This window comes from Hylobates moloch, unplaced genomic scaffold (genome assembly GCF_009828535.3).
Source record: "Hylobates moloch isolate HMO894 unplaced genomic scaffold, HMol_V3 SCAFFOLD_15, whole genome shotgun sequence".
Lineage (NCBI taxonomy): Eukaryota > Metazoa > Chordata > Mammalia > Primates > Hylobatidae > Hylobates > Hylobates moloch.
In genome coordinates this window covers 82,968,204-82,985,968 of record NW_026652290.1, presented here as the reverse complement: position 1 = coordinate 82,985,968, position 17,765 = coordinate 82,968,204, and the positions used below count along the sequence as shown (strand labels likewise).

The 17,765-nt window shown below is 53.2% G+C and overlaps 1 protein-coding gene across 1 annotated transcript; it reads left to right on the top strand.

Moving 5' to 3' along the window:
* Window positions 1-202: 202 nt before the first annotated feature.
* On the top strand, window positions 203-10,669 carry PKDCC (protein kinase domain containing, cytoplasmic). Its single transcript, XM_032177554.2, has 7 exons — window positions 203-1,020; window positions 5,411-5,533; window positions 6,199-6,470; window positions 7,098-7,177; window positions 7,449-7,556; window positions 9,375-9,548; window positions 9,757-10,669. The coding sequence occupies exons 1-7, from the start codon at window positions 382-384 to the stop codon at window positions 9,840-9,842; spliced, it is 1,482 nt and encodes a 493-aa protein (XP_032033445.1). The 5' UTR covers window positions 203-381; the 3' UTR covers window positions 9,843-10,669.
* Window positions 10,670-17,765: the final 7,096 nt, after the last annotated feature.

Sequence of the window (17,765 nt, the reverse complement as noted above, 5' to 3'; positions counted from 1 at the left end):
GCTTCCCAGGCCCGGACGGCCGCGGGAGGAGGTCCCGCTGTCAGTCAGCGGGGAAGGCCGGGCCGGGCGGCCGGAGGGGGCGGTGCCGAGGACGGGCTGGGGCCGGGAGCTGGGAGGTGGAGGCGGAGGCGGAGGCGGAGAGGCGGGGGCGGGGGCGGGGGCGGCTCCGGGCCTTATAAGCGGCGGGGGCAGGGCGGCAGGGAGGCAAGTGTCAGGCCGATGTGTCGCCCGCGAGGGGCCGGGGTCGGGGCCGCCGGGGCCATGCGCGCGGGCTGGACAGGGGACCGGCGGGGCGCAGAGCGGAGCCGCCTCGGAGCCTGAGCCGCCCGGGGCCGGGGCCGGGAAGCCGCCCGGGGCCGGCCGGCCGGGGGGAGGGGAGCGATGCGGCGCCGGCGGGCGGCAGTGGCCGCGGGTTTCTGCGCCTCCTTCCTGCTGGGCTCCGTCCTCAACGTGCTCTTCGCTCCGGGCTCGGAGCTTCCGAGGCCAGGCCAGTCCCCTGAGCCTTCGCCGGCCCCGGGCCCGGGCCGTCGCGGGGGCCGTGGGGAGCTGGCCCGGCAGATCCGGGCGCGCTACGAGGAGGTGCAGCGCTATTCCCGCGGGGGCCCCGGGCCCGGGGCGGGACGGCCGGAGCGGCGACGCCTGATGGACCTGGCTCCAGGCGGGCCCGGCCTGCCGCGCCCCCGGCCCCCTTGGGCCCGGCCCCTGCCCGACGGCGCCCCAGGCTGGCCCCCGGCTCCCGGCCCAGGCTCCCCCGGCCCGGGCCCGCGCCTGGGCTGCGCCGCGCTTCGCAACGTGTCCGGCGCGCAGTACGTGGGCTCAGGCTACACCAAGGCCGTGTACCGGGTCCGCCTGCCCGGCGGCGCCGCGGTGGCGCTCAAGGCGGTGGACTTTGGTGGCCACGATCTGGGCAGCTGCGTGCGCGAGTTCGGGGTACGGAGGGGCTGCTATCGGCTGGCGGCCCACAAGCTGCTTAAGGAGATGGTGCTGCTGGAGCGGCTGCGGCACCCCAACGTGCTGCAGGTACGAGGGTGGGGACGCGGGGGTAACGGTGTTGGCTGGGAGTGCCCAAGACTTGTCAACCTGGCTGGAAGAGAACCCCTTGATCTGGAGTGCCGGTGACTGCGCCCAGGCTAAGCTAGACGCAGAAGCCGGACCGTGGCCCTTCCCACTGCACCACCCTGCTTCTCACTCCTGAGTGGGCGTCCCTTTACCGAAGAACTCCTGGGTTTCTCGGCTTCCACACATCTCTTAAAGACAGGCCAGGACAGAGGCTCCCAAAACTCAGGAAGTGGGGCAGTCCATTAGGATTTAGGACTCTACTCCGGGCTGGAGTTAGGAGGTTGAACACCAGGGATATTGCCACAAGCCAAAATGACCCTAAGCCAAGACACCTGAGTCAGGATTCCAACTGTGTGATAAAGTCCCCCTTCCTGATGGAACTTCTCTCAACTTCCAGTGATTTGTCTGGTTTTGAAACTGAGACGGGACAGCAATGGGGCTGGGAAGAGCTGGAAAGAGACCATGTGTCATGCTTGATTCCTATAGAGTCTCCCCACCCACCCACCTCCAGCGCCACCCGGAAGACACTGGAAGGGGGCTGGGGAGCAGGCTAGAAAAAGGGAACACAGTCCTTCCCAGAAGTGAACTAAGGGCTCCCCAGGCCTTAAAGTGGGTCCTTGAGCCCCTGGAGAAGCCTCAAGGTCTCAGCTCCGTGGACAGACTGGCGACCTGAGGATCTAAATGTCACACTGTCTGAGTGTATATAGATAGCCAAGAGTCTGGAAGGTTGAGAAGGCCGAATGCTCAGGTTCCTACTCAATGGGACTCTGCCTCACCTGTTCGCTGGAGACACAGGGGAGAGCTGAAACCCCCACCTTGTCCCCTCCAAGCTAGACTTACAGTGGGCCTCTCACAGTCCCAGCACCGCCCTAACACTCCACGTCCTCTCTCTCAGGTCTCCCTCCATCCTGAGATTAGACAGACTATTCCCTTTGCACATGTCTGAGCAAACAGAGGGGAATCCCTGACCGCTGTTGGCCCAGTGAACATGGGTGTGTGCAGCCTCCCCAACGGATGAATCTTGCACACACCTTCCACCTACCTGCCCACTCAAACTAACCTTTCTTCACCCAGCAGAAATGACTGGAAACCCAGGAGTCCCTCTCTCCTTTCCTTAGGAGTGAGATGGCACCCCAGCCCTGGAGGGAGATGGGTAGGCATCGTAGAGCAGGAGAGACTAGCCCAAAAGCTGTTTATACTTCTGTTGGCTCCCAGTCTCCCCCTCCTGCATTGTATTCCCCAACCCTGGTCAGACACTTGTGACCGGGCCCTGGGCCTCAAACTGGTCTCAGGAGCTCGGGCAGAACCAACAGTTGTGTGTAGTGAAGCCTGGCTGCATAGCTCACACTGTGTCTGCAGCTTCAGGGAGTGAGCCCCTGGTTACGTGGCCATTCTAACTGGGAGGATCTTGTACTCTTTACTTCCCAGGGACTTTTGGGAACTTTTTGGAAACTCTAGGGTGTCAGCCAGATCCTGAGGGGGTAGAGAGGTCTTGAGTGACTTAGCAGGACATAAAGTCTTAGTTACTTGACTCAAGACCCCTCTCCCTTCAGACGGGTTTGATGTTTGATGTGCTTTCCTGTCTTTTAAGAAACTTGTCCCTCACTCTTCCCGCCAGCCCAAACTTCCTGACAAGCATTCAGCTAACGCCCCACACATATATCACCGGACGGTCCTCCTCTGAAATGTCAGGCCCCCAGCCCAATTCTGAAGGCACCAAAGAGAAAATTACAAGAGTAGTTTTCACCCTTCCCTCACCAAACCAAGGCCAGGGTTGTCTGGGGTTAGCTGTGTGACTCTTTATTGTAGAGTCCCAGACAAGAGTTAGTGGCCCCAGGGCACAAGGGTTGCTATGGGAGAGAGGGTCACAGGTCCTTTCTACCTAGGAAAAGTGAAAAGTGGGGGGCCCTTTAGTGTGAGTTTAGGAACTACTTTGAGGGTGGCTCTCCCGCATTCATCTTCTGACCGCCAGGCCAGTGTCACTCTGGCTTCCTCAACACGGCCGTCTTTGCTGGCAGGGAAGCCTACAGTGGGGTCTTCCTGCCCAGGAGGCTTCAGGGCAGGTGTACAGGGAACTAGAAATAATGCTGCTTTAATACCTCTGAGTTATTTAAAATTTCAAAACCATTTGACTGTTTGCTGAACTGGGGAGGAGTCAGAGAACATTTCTAGAGTTCCTAGTGGTGCAGGCCCACCACCCTCCCTCTCTGAACAGCCCAGAATTGGTGCTGTGGATTCTAATAGAAAATGCCCAGGCTAGCAGGCCCCATTCTGCACCTCCCAGGGCTTTCTCTGGTCATGGGGATTGCCTGGGTGAGATCTTTCTATCCATCTTCTTTGACCCCTCCCCATCCCGCCCCTGACACACGCACACACACTCCCTCACGTGACTGACTCCTCTATAGCCCAGGGCCAAAGGGCACAAGGGTCTTACCTCCCCTCAACCTCTCCCCACCTCTCTCCTCCCCCCCACGTCATCCTGGGGCCCCCAGGCCTTGGATGGGCCCCCAGGCCTGCCTGGGCCCAGATTCTGGCCCTGCTAGAGTATATTTCTTCTCCCAACCAAACAAAAGATGTGACTGAAATGCTCAACCTCACACTTCCTGGGGGGGGTTAATGGTGTCTTTTTATTTTTTCCTGAGGGGTGTTGATTAATACCTCGTTAACAGCGCATTTAACGACCTCTGGGTGTTTAATAACCTTCAGAAGTTTCCCACAAAGGCTCAGACTCTGGGCAAGAAAATGAGAACCAGGCCCCAGGGCTGTTCCCCTTACCTTCCCCCCACCCCACCAGGGTCTGGGGCCTCCCTGGACTAATGGGGAGGGGGTGGAGAGAGAAGAGGGTGCCTGGAGCTGCCCTGGCCCCCCAAGTCACAGCCCAAGAGTGAGCCCTTCCCCCATGCCAGCAGGATGACGGGGAGCTGAGGGGGCACTCCTAGGGCGGGAAGAGGACATGTGAGGACCTGGAGTGGCTCTGGGGAGGGTGTGAATGATGGTATGAGGGTGACAGTGCACAGGGATATCCACCCCTCCACCGCATAGCTCTCCTCTCCCTGACTCGGGCCTGGACAACTTGGCCTTTGTGTTTCTAGCCCACGGGGTGCTGGCTGTTTTGAGCACCATATGAGCCCTTAGCTGCTGTGGAGTATGTTGGAAGAGCCAGGGGGAAGCCTGTGGATGCTGTTAAGGTGGTAGTGACAGTCAGGCTGTGCTTCCCAGAAGTCCCTGGGCAGTGCAGAGCTTCTCCCCAGATGACATAGAGTGGGCAGTTCCCTGTGACCGTAACCCCAAAAGAACTGATCTTCCAAGAGGAATCATCACTCACTACCAACCCCACCGATTACTCATATGCAAAACACACCTGGGGATGTGCCCTTAGGTACCTTGTTCTTATCAACACTTGTTACCAATCTAAGGGAACTTGCTTTTCCTCCCTCAAGACCCACGCAGAGAAAATTGAAGCTGCCAGAAGGAAGAAATGATGAGGGATAGATACAGATTGGAGGAGGGGAGGAAGGATAATGCCCAACCGTATGCTGGCTTGTGTAGTACCAAACAGCATTCTTAGAAAAAACAGATTGTGGCCGGGCGCAGTGGCTCACGCCTGTAATCCCAACACTTTGGGAGGCCAAGGCAGGCAGATCACTTGAGGTCAGCAGTTTGAGACCAGCCTGGCCAACATGGTGAAACCCTGTCTCTACTAAAACTACAAAAACTAGCTGGGCATAGTGGCAAGCCCCTGTAATCCCAGCTACTTGTTAGGCTGAGGCAGGAGAATCGCCCACACCCAGGAGGTGGAGTGAGCTGAGATCATGCCACTGCACTCCAGCCTGGGCAACAGAGCGAGGCTGTCTCAAAAAAAAAAAAAAAGAAGAAGAAAAAGAAAGAAAAATAGGTTGTGGAATCCGAGTGGCACAAATTCACATCTTGGCTCCTACACTGATCAGCTGTGCGACCTTATGCAAGCAACTTAACCTCTCTGAGTCAGTCTTCTCACCTGAAGTTGGAGATAATAATAGCACCTACTGTGCCCATTAGGGTTATCACAATAATTGAGTTATGCACATAGAGCAATTTAGCATGGTACCTGGCACGTGGTTAACTCACAGTGGCCAGACCTGCCTATTTACCTGAGTCGGAAGGGGTGAGGAGCTGACATGGTCAGTAGGAAGTCTGACTGCAGGGAAGAGAGGTCATGCTTCCCAGGCAACGCAGCCATTCTCTTCTGGCCTGAGCTGAAGCAAAGGGCTGGAGATGGTGGGGGGTGAGAGAGGGGGAACCTGACAGGCCAGCCCTTCCCTGTCCCCACCCCCACCCTGTGACCTAATGACCTGCCCTCGGCTTTCCCCAGCTCTATGGCTACTGCTACCAGGACAGCGAGGACATCCCAGACACCCTGACCACCATCACGGAGCTGGGCGCCCCTGTAGAAATGATCCAGCTGCTGCAAACTTCCTGGGAGGATCGATTCCGAGTGAGCTCAGAGGAGGGCTCGGGCCCTGGGCTCCTTGCTAGGATGGTTCTGCCTTAGAAGGCCAGCCCTCCAAAGCAGCTCCCACTCCTCCACCAGAGGGAGGGGAGGAAGGCGCACAGGCTGACTCAGCCACCCGCCAAAGGGTTCAAAAAAGAAGCAAGACATAAAGGATCCCGACATGCTGTGCTCTTGCCCTCCTCACCCCTCCTTGTAAGCGTGTACACACCAGCTTGTGGGGGCTGGCACTTTAAAGAGGGGAGCACTCACACACTCACACTCAGCCTGACTGCAGGAGGGCCAGTGTCCTAGAACTAGGAAAGACTTTAATACCATCTTGACCCTCCCGCTATTTCCATACACTGAACTAAAACTACATTCAGGATGCAACTTCAGGGAAGAGATGCATTATCCCCAGACCCTCGCTGCTGCAGTTTCCCACCCACTCCATATCATTTGCAGGGTCAGGTCAGCCGAGAGTTAATAGAAAATCACTGGCCTCCTCTCTAAGGCTGCTGACCTTGGCCTTTGTGGAGCCCTGGGGCCCATAGAAGAGAAGTGCCAAACCCCACAAGCAAAGTTCAGATTCCAAAAGGAGGGTGCCCTCACGTCCCACAGACCCCCACCCAGGAGGAAAGCAGTGAGCAGTCTTTTCTTGTGCCCCTCAGATCTGCCTGAGCCTGGGCCGCCTCCTCCACCACCTGGCCCACTCCCCACTGGGCTCCGTCACTCTGCTGGACTTCCGCCCTCGGCAGTTTGTGCTGGTGGATGGGGAGCTCAAAGTGACGGACCTGGATGACGCACGTGTGGAGGAGACGCCGTGTGCAGGCAGCACCGACTGCATACTCGAGTTTCCAGCCAGGAACTTCACCCTGCCCTGCTCAGCCCAGGGCTGGTGCGAAGGCATGAACGAGAAGCGGAACCTCTATAATGCCTACAGGTGACCTCCACCCCCGACTCGGGAACTCCATCGAAGGAGAATGGGCCAGGAGGGCATGGCAGGAAGAGAGCCATAGTGGAGGCCAGCTGGGCAGGGAGACTCAGCCTTGACCAGAGCAAGGGAAGGCTTCTACCCTGTCCAGAAGGGAACATTCAGGCTTCTGATGGAGAGGCTAAAAATAGACAGCTCCAAGGAGACTCCGGGTTAGGGGGTGGCAGCTGGAGGCTTCTTAAAATAGTGTTGGACTCGGAGCCTAGGGCTGGTGGAACTGGCACTTTTCCCTTCCCACCCGGGCCTTGTGCTCTGGGAAATTCCTCACTGGGCCCCAGCCATGGGGCTGCTCTGACACCGGGGGTCAGTCAGGGGATAATGTGGGGCTGGGAAGTGGGCAAGTCCTGGGAAGGGATGGGAAGCAGGCCCCTGGTTTCGGTTAGTATGAAGTTAGGTGTGGTCTTAGCATGTGCCCAGAACCCTCCTCCGAGGCTGAGTAGACTTCACGGCGGTCTGTCTGGTTGCTAGGCCTGAGGGATCCGGCTCCCTGGCCAGGTTAGCGTTCCAGGTTGGAATAGAGGAAGGATGTGTCTCCAAAAGCTGGATTCCTGAGCCACTGGTTTCCCTCTGCCACAGGTTTTTCTTCACATACCTCCTGCCTCACAGTGCCCCGCCTTCACTGCGTCCTCTGCTGGACAGCATCGTCAACGCCACAGGTGAGCTCTCCAGGACCCATCTGCTTCCAGGCACCTACCCCACCCCCACCCCCACCCGCCAGCAAAAGTGGGGAGAAAAATAACCCAGGGCAGCAGGGGGTCTAGAAACCATCACTTCCTAAGGTGGCATTCTGCCGCAACCTCCCCGCTCCCCGGCCCTCTGTTCACTGGGGCACAGGATCTGGAGGCAGAGGTGGGAGCAGCTGGCTGCTGACTTCAGGGAGGAGTGGGAGCCCCAGGCATCCTGTCTTAGCCACACTGCACTCTGCAGGAGAGCTCGCGTGGGGGGTGGACGAGACCCTGGCCCAGCTGGAGAAGGTGCTGCACCTGTACCGGAGTGGGCAGTATCTGCAGAACTCCACGGCAAGCAGCAGTAGCGGTGAGTGGCCCCAACCTGATCCACAGGGAAGCGAGAAACAGATGGGAGGGTGAATGACCCCGCCCAATTAGGCTAAGTGGCTCACCCTTTCTCTGGGGACCCTTGTCTCCAAAGGCCACTGTAGGGGCTCACATAGAATCATGGAGGGGCTGACATGGAGTAATTTGAGGTTCCATCTCTAGCTGAGCTAGAGCAACTATAATTCTGCCTTCAACCTGGGGTTGGGCACTGACACCCCTACTCTGGATGGCTCCACACCCTATCATGTACTGGCTATATGACTTTGAGCAAGTTACCCCTTGAACCTCACTTTCCTCATCTGTGAATTGGGTTCACTATTACGCGCCTCACCAAATTCTTATGGGAATTAAATGTCAGGTGAAATGTGTGAAAGCAATTAGTGCAGTTCCTATGACACAGCTGGAACGCAGTATATGTTTGCTTCCCTTTCCTTCCTCTAACCTCCCGGGGCTAGAAGGGCACTGGATGTTAGGGAAGGCACACACTGAAACCAGCCAAGAAGCCCCAGGGCAGGGGGAGAATTCTGGCCACTGGTTTCAGGCTGTGGTCCTTCTGCTGAAGCCCTGGGGTTTAGCTGGGGTTGGCAGGGGTTGAGGGGTGAGCAGGCTCCATATTCAAGGAGTTCTGACTAGTCTTAGGGGTGGGGGAGCCCTGTTAGCCCTGTAAATAAAGTTTAACGAGGTGAACAATGGCTGGCTGTGTCCCTGAGGATGCCGTTTATGGGGCTGTAAATCACAGTCAGCCCTGGACTTTGGTCTAGTCCCTGGTAGAAGGAGGCAGGAGGGCGGGGTGGCCAGAGGCCCAGGGCTTCTGCATTATCAGTCCAGAGCTGGGGCTCTCCAGGCAGTGGGAAAGACAGGAGCAAACAAGAGGCCAGCAGCTGAGCAGCTCACTGATTGTGAGTTTTCAGAGCTTCTGAGGCTCTCTCTGTCGAATGAGATCTCAGATTTTCCCTCCAGCCCCCTCCCCACTCTAGCCATGGATTTTTTGCATTTTAGTCCATTTGCATGCCTCTTAACTTCAAAAACCCCTAACTCCCTCCCATCCCAGGCCCTTCTGAGGAACTTGCCTAACTTCTCTCCCCAAGGCCAGGAGAAAATGTGAATGAGGGTTGCTCTGAATCCTTGCAGGCCACACTGGATGCTGGTTAGGAGTACAGATTCTCATTTCCACCCCAGACCTACAGAATCAGAATCTTCATTTGTTTTGGCATGGTGGCTTACACCTGTAATCCCAGCACTTCGGGAGGCTGAGATGGGAGGATCCCTTGAGCCCAGGATTTCAAGGCTGCAGTGAGCTATGATTGTGTCACTGCACTCTAGTCTAGGCAACAGAGTGAGACCCCATCAAAAAAAAAAAAAAAAAAAAAAGAATCTGCATTTTAACAAGAGTCCTTGGTGATTCACATGCACACTGAAGTTTGAGAAGCCTGGCTCTAACTGTCTAAAATGTCCTGGCCTCAGCAATTAGCCTAGACAGCTGGGAGTCCATGTGTCCCTGTATATGTCTGTCCCCCTTGCATGTGCCTGCTATCTTGTACTGCCTGACCAAGCTATGTGCCCTTAGATTTGGGAAATATGTATCTCTTGAAAACCAAGTCTGTGCTTTGTCTTTATTGAGCAGTCAGCCCTGTTTCAACAGTGGTAGCTGCCTTCATCTGCATGCTAGAGGGCTGGGCTGGACTTTAGCTTTCACCTAGGAAATGAGTCTTGCTGCCCTTTTCAGAAAGTGACACATCCCTGGGCACTCAAACTTGGGCATATAGAGTTCTCATTTTACTCCATCCCCAACCCACAGAGTACCAGCGTATCCCAGACAGCACCATCCCCCAGGAAGACTACCGCTGCTGGCCATCCTACCACCACGGGAGCTGCCTCCTTTCAGTGTTCAACCTGGCTGAGGCCGTGGATGTCTGTGAGAGCCATGCCCAGTGTCGAGCCTTTGTGCTCACCAACCAGACCACCTGGACAGGTGAGCCAATGGGAGAAGCCCTTCCAAGGGAGATGGCAGGACCTCTCTGGAGGTTGATAGATAGTGATCCCGCATTGGAAGTCAGAGGAGGTGCTGAGATGATGAGAGAGAGGTATACGTGTCTTCAAGGCAGTCAAATTAGGGAGAATGGTCCTGCCTCCAGGAAGAGAAACATCCAGCCCTGTTACCTCTCACCTCTGCCCCCCAGGTCGGCAGCTGGTCTTTTTCAAGACTGGATGGAGCCAAGTGGTCCCTGATCCCAACAAGACCACGTATGTGAAGGCCTCTGGCTGACCTTTCTGAGGGCTCGGCTGACCAGCTGACTATCCTCAGCAGCTGGGCTTGCCTGTGGCGGGAGTGACTTGCACTGGCAGTGCCGCATGTCACCTGGGAACCCCTGCAGACAAAGCTGACATCCCAGACAGACCGATGTGACCAGGACAAACGTGCAATAATGCCAAATGTTAAAATGTGAGTTTACCAGCCTAGCTATGGGACTGCTGGCTCCTAGTCCAGGAATCATGGGGTGATGACTGCCTCTCCAACCCTCTGGGCTGTAAGCAAGCTCAGGCTAGTCTCCCCAGTGGGGGCTGTTTCCCTCCCTGGGACAGTTCCGTTGGCAGCCCTATCACTGTTCAATAGTGTGAGAATGTAGCTAAAGCCCCTGCTGCTGCTGCTGCTGCACATGCCACAGCAGGCGGGGGAGCTGCGTGGGGACAATCCATCGTGGAGTGTTCTCTCAGCTTAGGTCTGGACAGGAGACGTGGCGGGGGATGCTCCAGGATGTGGGTGATTCTGTACCTGGGGAGGCTATCTCTGACCTCCTGACAGGGGACACTCCCAGGCCAGCCCAGGGGTCAGGGGCAGAGGTGCACACCTCAGCATGAGCCAAGACTGGGGTCAGGGAGCAGGTGCGGTTTGAGCCAGGACCTGGGGGGGGGGTGGGGGGGCCGGGGCCTTTCTGCCTCATTTGCTTTCAATGAAAGCCACAAAGCAGCCAAAACCAGGCTTTCCCCCTTCCTTGAGTTTGAATATCCAGAATCTTTTGTACTTCTTGTTGGTTAAATTGTTTATTTTTGTAAAAAATAAAATTAGTTAATAAAATGATGTTTCACAGCAAACTCTTCCCTAATGACAGTTTCTTAGGTTGTGACTTCTTGGCCCTCAGTTATATCCTTGGTATATGTTTGCAGGGATGCGTGTGTCACAGGGAAAGATGAATGAAATCTCAGCAGCAAACTCTGAAGTCATCACAAAGTGTTTTTAGGCCCTGCTCCCACCCATGGTGCCCACCTCCTGCTGGGCCCTCCATATCGTGTCCCCAAAAAAGACATGGGGACTTCCCTTTTCCGCCAAGGAATTTCTCATTTTTACAGACCAGCTTCTTATGTATGAAGCCCTCACCCAGTGGAGTAATGTCCTCATGGTGAAATGTCAGCCATGAAGGGGTCACCAGGAGCACCCGAACAACCTGCAGGTGGGTCAGCTTTACCTCTGCCCAGGGTTGGACCTGGCCTGGGCCCACCACAAGGTCACGGGCACTAAGCTTTTCTAAGTCTTTCTCTGAACATGAAATATATGAACATTCAGTAAAAAGGGAGGGTCTGTGGAAAGACCAGCTTCCACGTTGTCAATTTTAGGAGGGAAGGTCTAGCCGAGCTGTATCAAAGCCCAGAGGAAAAAGAAGAACCTGCAGGTTCGGGATCACACGGAGGCCAGAGAGCCCTGCCATGAATGCAGGGCTTCTGACTTGAAACCCATATCTGCTCTCCTATACACCATTCTACTTCTAGAATATTCTGGATGGGCACAAACCTTTGGAGGCTTTAAAAAGAATAACCAAACTTTAACCCGATTTCTCCTCAACAGACGTGGTTGGTGTAGTTTCTCACATAACAAGATGTCCCTGTAGTTCAAGGTGACTGAGGAGCCATATTAGCTCTGGAGCCCTCGTCACAGTCGCCGCTCTGACCCTCAGGGTTGCAGCTCGCCACTGCCATCCCCAGCCCACACACCCTACATCTTGCCTCTGGTGTTGGGCTTGGTGATTGTGGGTGGACGGGAGAGGCAGAGCCTCCACAAAGCCTCACACCATGACAACGCAGCCAAATCCTGCCATTCTCACCACCCTCAGACCATCCTTATCCCTCGAAGGAGGACCTCAGCTTCCATCACCCTGGGGCCTCCTTCCCTAGCTGAACTCGCTCCATGCAACATGCATAGCCCACCCCACGCAATCCAGTACTGGACTTTACACAATCCTCTGTTACCCTCCAACTGTCATATGGCCTGTGGGGCTCTGAGGGCCGGAGGAACCGCATCCACCAAGGAGGCACAAGGCGGGGCCAGAAGTGATGAGAACGTGAGGGGAGGGGGCTGGGCCAGGAAGTGTGCAAGGACTGCACAGTCCAGAGGGACCCAAGGACCCAGCAATAACCAGCAGAGAGGCCCACAGAGCCCAGGAACCACAGGACTCTGGGGAAAAAGACCAAAGTGAACCAAGCACTGCCTTCCTGGCTTCGAGAGATTTCCAGATGAGGGGTTCACCAGCCCCTGGAGAGGGACAGAGGGACATAATACTTCCAGAGGACCAGGCTCTGGCCTCAGCAAGGTACAAAATTATTCCAATTCCAGCCCAGAAAACTGAAGCCCAGGTAACAGCTGCTAAGTGTTTCAGCGAGCATTCTAATCCAGCCTCCCTCCAAGCCTGCGCTCTGTCTGGTAGTACTAAGTGCTGCCTCCGAGAAGGGACCCATTGCAGCAGGAAGAATGTAAGCTAGAGTTACGGAAGCACCTCCTTCCTATGAGTGTGTAGCAAACTGAAGTGGAGGTCCCCGCAAGGCATAACATCTTTTTAGAAAGACTCACACACAGTGGCTGAAGGGGATGGTGGACGGCTCCTTCCTTAGTGAGTGAGCCTTGTCCCAGAACCTATTTCTGGGGGTAAAAATGGCCAGACTCAGTCCTGCAGAGTCAAGAGAAGGGCATTTGCAACTGGGATTGGAGAAGGGATGGAGTGCCAGAAAGAAAGGGGAGGTAAAGGAAAGCCTGAAGCAAAATCATTCCTCTCCCAGACGACCTTTCACAGGCAGCCACCTGTTTCAGCCAGAAACACACGCCACCTCCCCTTCCACCCACCAAGCCACGTTCTTCCTACTCCACTGCAATGCTAGTGATACCCAGTTGTAGTGAACGGAAAAAATATAGTCACCCAACTGAAGCCTCAGGTGACATGCGCCAGAGGAGGGAAGGCAAGGGTGGGGATTGGGAAGGGATCCTTTTCCAAATTGGGGAAAGGATCCCCCAGTTGCGTTCCTGAATTGGGGAAGCAATGCAGGAGGGCAGTGTGACCTAGTGGTTCCCTGTGAGGCTCTGGAGCCAGCCAGAGCTGGGCAGGAGTCCCAGACAGTTCTGCTTTTTGCTCAGTGTGATCTGGTTCATGACAACCTCCCTGAGCCTCCATTTCCTCATCCGCAAATTTCAGATGGGTAATCTGCTTCACAGCAGCCTTACGGAAACTGAATAAAATCCTGCCTTAGCCAGGGTCAGTAAACGGTACATGCTTAGGAAATACTGGCTGATGCTGTCATTGTTATTATTTATTAGCGAGCTGAGCCCTCAGTGTTATCCATGGCCTGGCCTGGAAGAACATCCAGGTCAACTGCGGAGGACCAAGGCACGAGCTGGACTGCCCACCCCTTGGCTTGGCAGCCCCCGTCCCACCCCGCCCCGCCCTCCCGCCATAGGGAATAGGACCTTCAACTGGGGGAGGTGGGGCCCGGCTCTCTGGGTCAGTGCCCTGGGAGTTCAGTGTGTGGTAGACAGAAGGAGGAAGAGGATTAACATGAAAGCAGAAAATGGGATTAGGAGGCCTCAGGATAATGTGCCCACCCACCCCCCATCCATGACAACAGCTTCTTGCTTTCACTCTGTGGCTTCTGGAGCCCCGAGCATGTAAGACTTGGTTGTCCCTGCTCCTGAGGGCAGAGCCAGGAAAGGAGACTTGGACTCTGAGCATGAGACTACTCAGTTCGCTAGGAAAAGAGGCGGGGCTGTAGCTGGCTGCAGGCCAGGCCTGTGACTTTCTGTGCACTTTCTCATTTATCCTTACGGCAACTCTGAGAGGTGAGTGATGGCCCAGAGGGGTGAAGAGCAGGGATCCAAGCCTAGGCTGTTGCCCCCAAAAGCCTGTGTTCCTTTCCCTCCACCCAGGAGCACACCCAGGTATTGCCCTAAACCTGCAGGAGCAATGATCCACTCACACCTGCCACCTCCCCTGGATCATCCACAAAAGTGAGGATGTCCCAGGGACCCTGACCTTAAAGGACCCCTTTGAGGTCTATGTGAAGAACTTTTATGTTTCTCTGTTCACCTCTCCGTGAACCCCAGCCAAGGTTACCCCCTGAGGTGGACAAAGTGCCACACCATTCCCACCTACGGGAATGAGACAGACCGAGATATTTCTAATAATTACCTCTTAAGCTCTAGAGGATCCCTACAACTGTGTTTGGGGGAAGTTCCTTCTCCCACTCTCATTCCAGTCAAGGGCCCTGTCAGCCTCCTTTTTCCAGCATTTTAATGACTTGTTGTCCTGGCCCATCCTACCCAGCCCTAGGCCCTCTGGCCTCATTCCAGCTCCAGAAAGCCTCTCCTAGGATGCAGCAAAAAGAACTTTTCCCTCTATCATTCAAGGCCCCAATAGGAAACAGAGAGCACAGTGTGCGTAAGACACATTTACAAATGTGTAGGTCCAAAGGATAGCTATGACCTGAGCCAGAGGCAGCCAAGCTATTTCCATCTCTATCCCCCACCAAAGGAAGGGAGTGGGAGCTATTACCACAACTCAGAATCTGGAAGAAGAACCCAGGAGTCATGTACAGTTGGCACTTGAAGAAGTGATGAAAGGACCCCACCAGACAGGGTGACCCCACAGATGGGACATAGACTCTCACCACACATTCCCTCCTCACTCCCCCAGTCTCCTGCTGAGCTCCCCGTTGGCCAAACTCAACTCGAAGGCAGAGGGCTAAGGAACTCAATGTGATCACATAAGAGCTGGTCAGGAGCACCCCACCTCACCTCACATCTTTGGGATTTTGTTTGGCTTGAGGGGAAGGCAAGAGAAGACTTTTTTGTTCTCAGTTCCATCCTTAAATGTTCAGCAATTTGTTGTTGTTTGAATGAAGTCACACTTTGGGCCCAATCCTGCAGAAAGTCCCTTACAGCATGCATTCTCAGCAGAGCCACCATCATTCCCAAGGAGACAACACTTGGTTCTTGGGAGATGGAAAGTCTTAGATATTACAATGGTTTATGGCCCTGCAAAGGGCCACAGGACATAAACAGAAATGCAATATTCCATGCTATTAAAATTTCATGGAAGGTGGTGGCAACTGGGGGACAGGTAGGTTAAAAAAAGTACTTGGTGGGGGTGGGGGATAATAATGGAAAACAGGTTGAGAAGCACTGGATTATAGTGACCCAAAATCTTTCCTTGGGCTGTCACTGAGAGCTTCAAATCTCTCGTCCTCAAAGGTGCAGCTTATATTATTATTTTCTAAGCTGGTATATATGATGTATTCACTATTATTTTCTAAACTGACATATATGATGTATTTACATGTATTCTCTTTACACATCTCATAAAAACAAAGTTCAGGCTGGGTGCGGTGGCTCATGCCTGTAAACCCAGCACTTTGGGAGGCCGAGACGGGCAGATCACTTGAGTTCAGGAGTTCAAGACCAGCCTGGCCAACATGATGAAACCCCATGTCTACTAAAATACAAAATTAACTGGGCATGGTGGCAGGCACCTGTACTCCCAGCTACTCGGGAGGCTGAGTCAGGAGAATCACTTGAACCCTGGAGGCAGAGGTTGCAGTGAGCTGAGATCCTGCCATTGCACTCCAGCCTGTGCAAAAAGAGCAAAATTCAGTCTCAAAAAAAAAAAAGTGCAATTCAAATCCTTTACTCAACCTGCCCTTGCCCATGGGGAACATCTTCAGCCATTCTTGAGCCCCCCTGTATCTTCCTGCATCTCACAGCCCTTTGCTGGTATTTTCCTACTTGGAAGAGCTCAAGGTCATTGGCAAGCCAGAAGATTTCAGTGTACACTCATTCTTCTCTCAACTGATCAAGCCACAAAATATTTCTTGGATGCTAGTCACTGTAATGAATCCATAAATATCAACCATGCTCTGCCTTTCAGGAGCCCACTAAGACACTGGAGATGTCACAATTCAAGGCGATATATGATCCATGACTCTATGGCGATGAGGATGATTTCCACATGTGACTTGTGAAAGCAAAAGGGCTTGATAGTCGCATCTCAAATCACTAAGGGCCGGTTAACTTGGTCCCCCCAGGAGCATCAATTCCCCAGCAGCAGACCCACAGTTCACATTTTTCCATCCAGATAAAGACTTGTTTATCCTTACTCTTTATTCCTTATCTCTAAGCCAGTTCCCTATTTGTCGCCGACATTCTCTCCATTCCCATGGTGACTCAACTCCTTTAACACGCTTTGGTGTGGCACCTCTCAGAGGATGCTTGAAAGTGTAAGGAGATTGTGTCTCCTTTTTCCCCCTTATCCGCATACTTATTTGACCCTTCACAAAGCTCTAGTAGATTAGGGAAGCATGATTTCTCCTTACCAAAGACAGGCTGCCTTTCCACAGGAGGTGGAGTTTTCTCAAGCACCCGTAATCCTGCCCTTAGAGGTTCTGTCAGCTTGCCTGGCATCGAAACTAAACTCTCGCACCATTTTCCAGAGACCCCTCTGGTGCCTTCGGTTCTTCAACACGAGGGTCAGTCTCAAGAAAAGGCTCTCATTTTGTCCTATGCTTCCATGATGTCAATTTTCTTATTTATTGGCAGCAGGCTAGACTGGGGGGTGGCAGGGGGTGCGGAGAGGAGATCCAAAACAAAAACAAAACACACAGTGTGCCTTACTTTCCATTGCTTGGAGATTTCAGGCACTGTAATTCATCTGAACTTGTGCAGAAGATAATAGTAAGGTTATCTGTATCACATTTCATTTTATGACATATCACCTTGTTTACACCGCTCTTTTGGTTGTATATGGGATATAGATTACCTTTAAACACTCTGGTTTTGTTTAGTCCTTTTATTCTGCCATCAATAAAAAGTTTTAAAGGCAACCATTGTTCTAAGAAATGACTATTGTACTTAGGGCACAAAGATACTTTAATTGAGAAAGACAGATTATCTTGTACCTTGGCCTCCCGTATCTTATTGAGGCAGGCTTTGATGCTGTGCGGAGTCTTCTGACTCCATCGTTGAGCTATGCAGCATTCTGCAGTTATTAAGAGCAAATGAGTTTCTTCTTTAAACACAGACCTCTGCTTAGCACATTTAGTACTATTTGACTTGGGTCTCAAGATAGTGCTATTCCCGGAATGGACTTCGCATGCTGAATTTTTTTAGAAATTACCCACAATCCTATCACATATGCTGAAGTGACCTTTTTTTTCCTATAGGCTCTCCAACAATGTGCTGAGATGAAGAGATTTCTAAAGGGTACTTTCGGGTTAGGAACTTACAGGTTAACTCTTTAATGCTCAAGTCTTTATGTAATTCATTCATGCTGCTTCTGAAAATATATTCTTAGCAAATAATTCAAAATATGAAAAGATTCAAATGCACACAGATGCTTCTTGCAACATTATTTAGAATAACAAAAATGAGAACTGTTTGGCAATATGAGAAAATGTATAAATTATACTGTTAAATGAAAAAGCAGTATGCAACCCATGTATTCAACTATGTAAGAATAAATTTGGAGGCTGGGCACGGTGGCTCACACCTATAATCCCAGCATTTGGGTGACTGAGGCTGGAGGATCACTTGAGGCCAGGCATTCGAGACTAGTCTGGCCAACATGGTGAAACCCTGTCTCTACGAAAAATACAAAAAAAATTAGTTGGGCATGGTGGCGTGCACCTGTAATCCCAGCTACTCGGGGGGCTGAGGCATGAGAATCACTTGAACCAGGGAAGCGGAGGTTGCAGTGATCTGCAGTCCAGCCTGGGAGACAGAGTGAGACTCTGTCTAAAAAAAAAAAAAAAAAAACAGAGAGAGACTCCCAACCACTCAAAAAAAAAAAAAAAAAGTGGAAAAGACTGGAAGGAAATACACAAAAAACAATAATTTTGCAAGGATGACAAAGGTATTTTTCTTTTTTTATATGTTTTTTTT

What these genes read in the sequence shown, in the direction of transcription:
- PKDCC (XM_032177554.2), top strand. Translation starts at nt 382, where the DNA reads ATGCGGCGCCGGCGGGCGGCAGTGGCCGCGGGTTTCTGCGCCTCCTTC. An exon ending in CCTGGGAGGATCGATTCCGA is followed by an intron (nt 5,534 to 6,198) that starts GTGAGCTCAGAG and finishes TGTGCCCCTCAG; the next exon opens with ATCTGCCTGAGCCTGGGCCG. An exon ending in AACCTCTATAATGCCTACAG is followed by an intron (nt 6,471 to 7,097) that starts GTGACCTCCACC and finishes CCTCTGCCACAG; the next exon opens with GTTTTTCTTCACATACCTCC.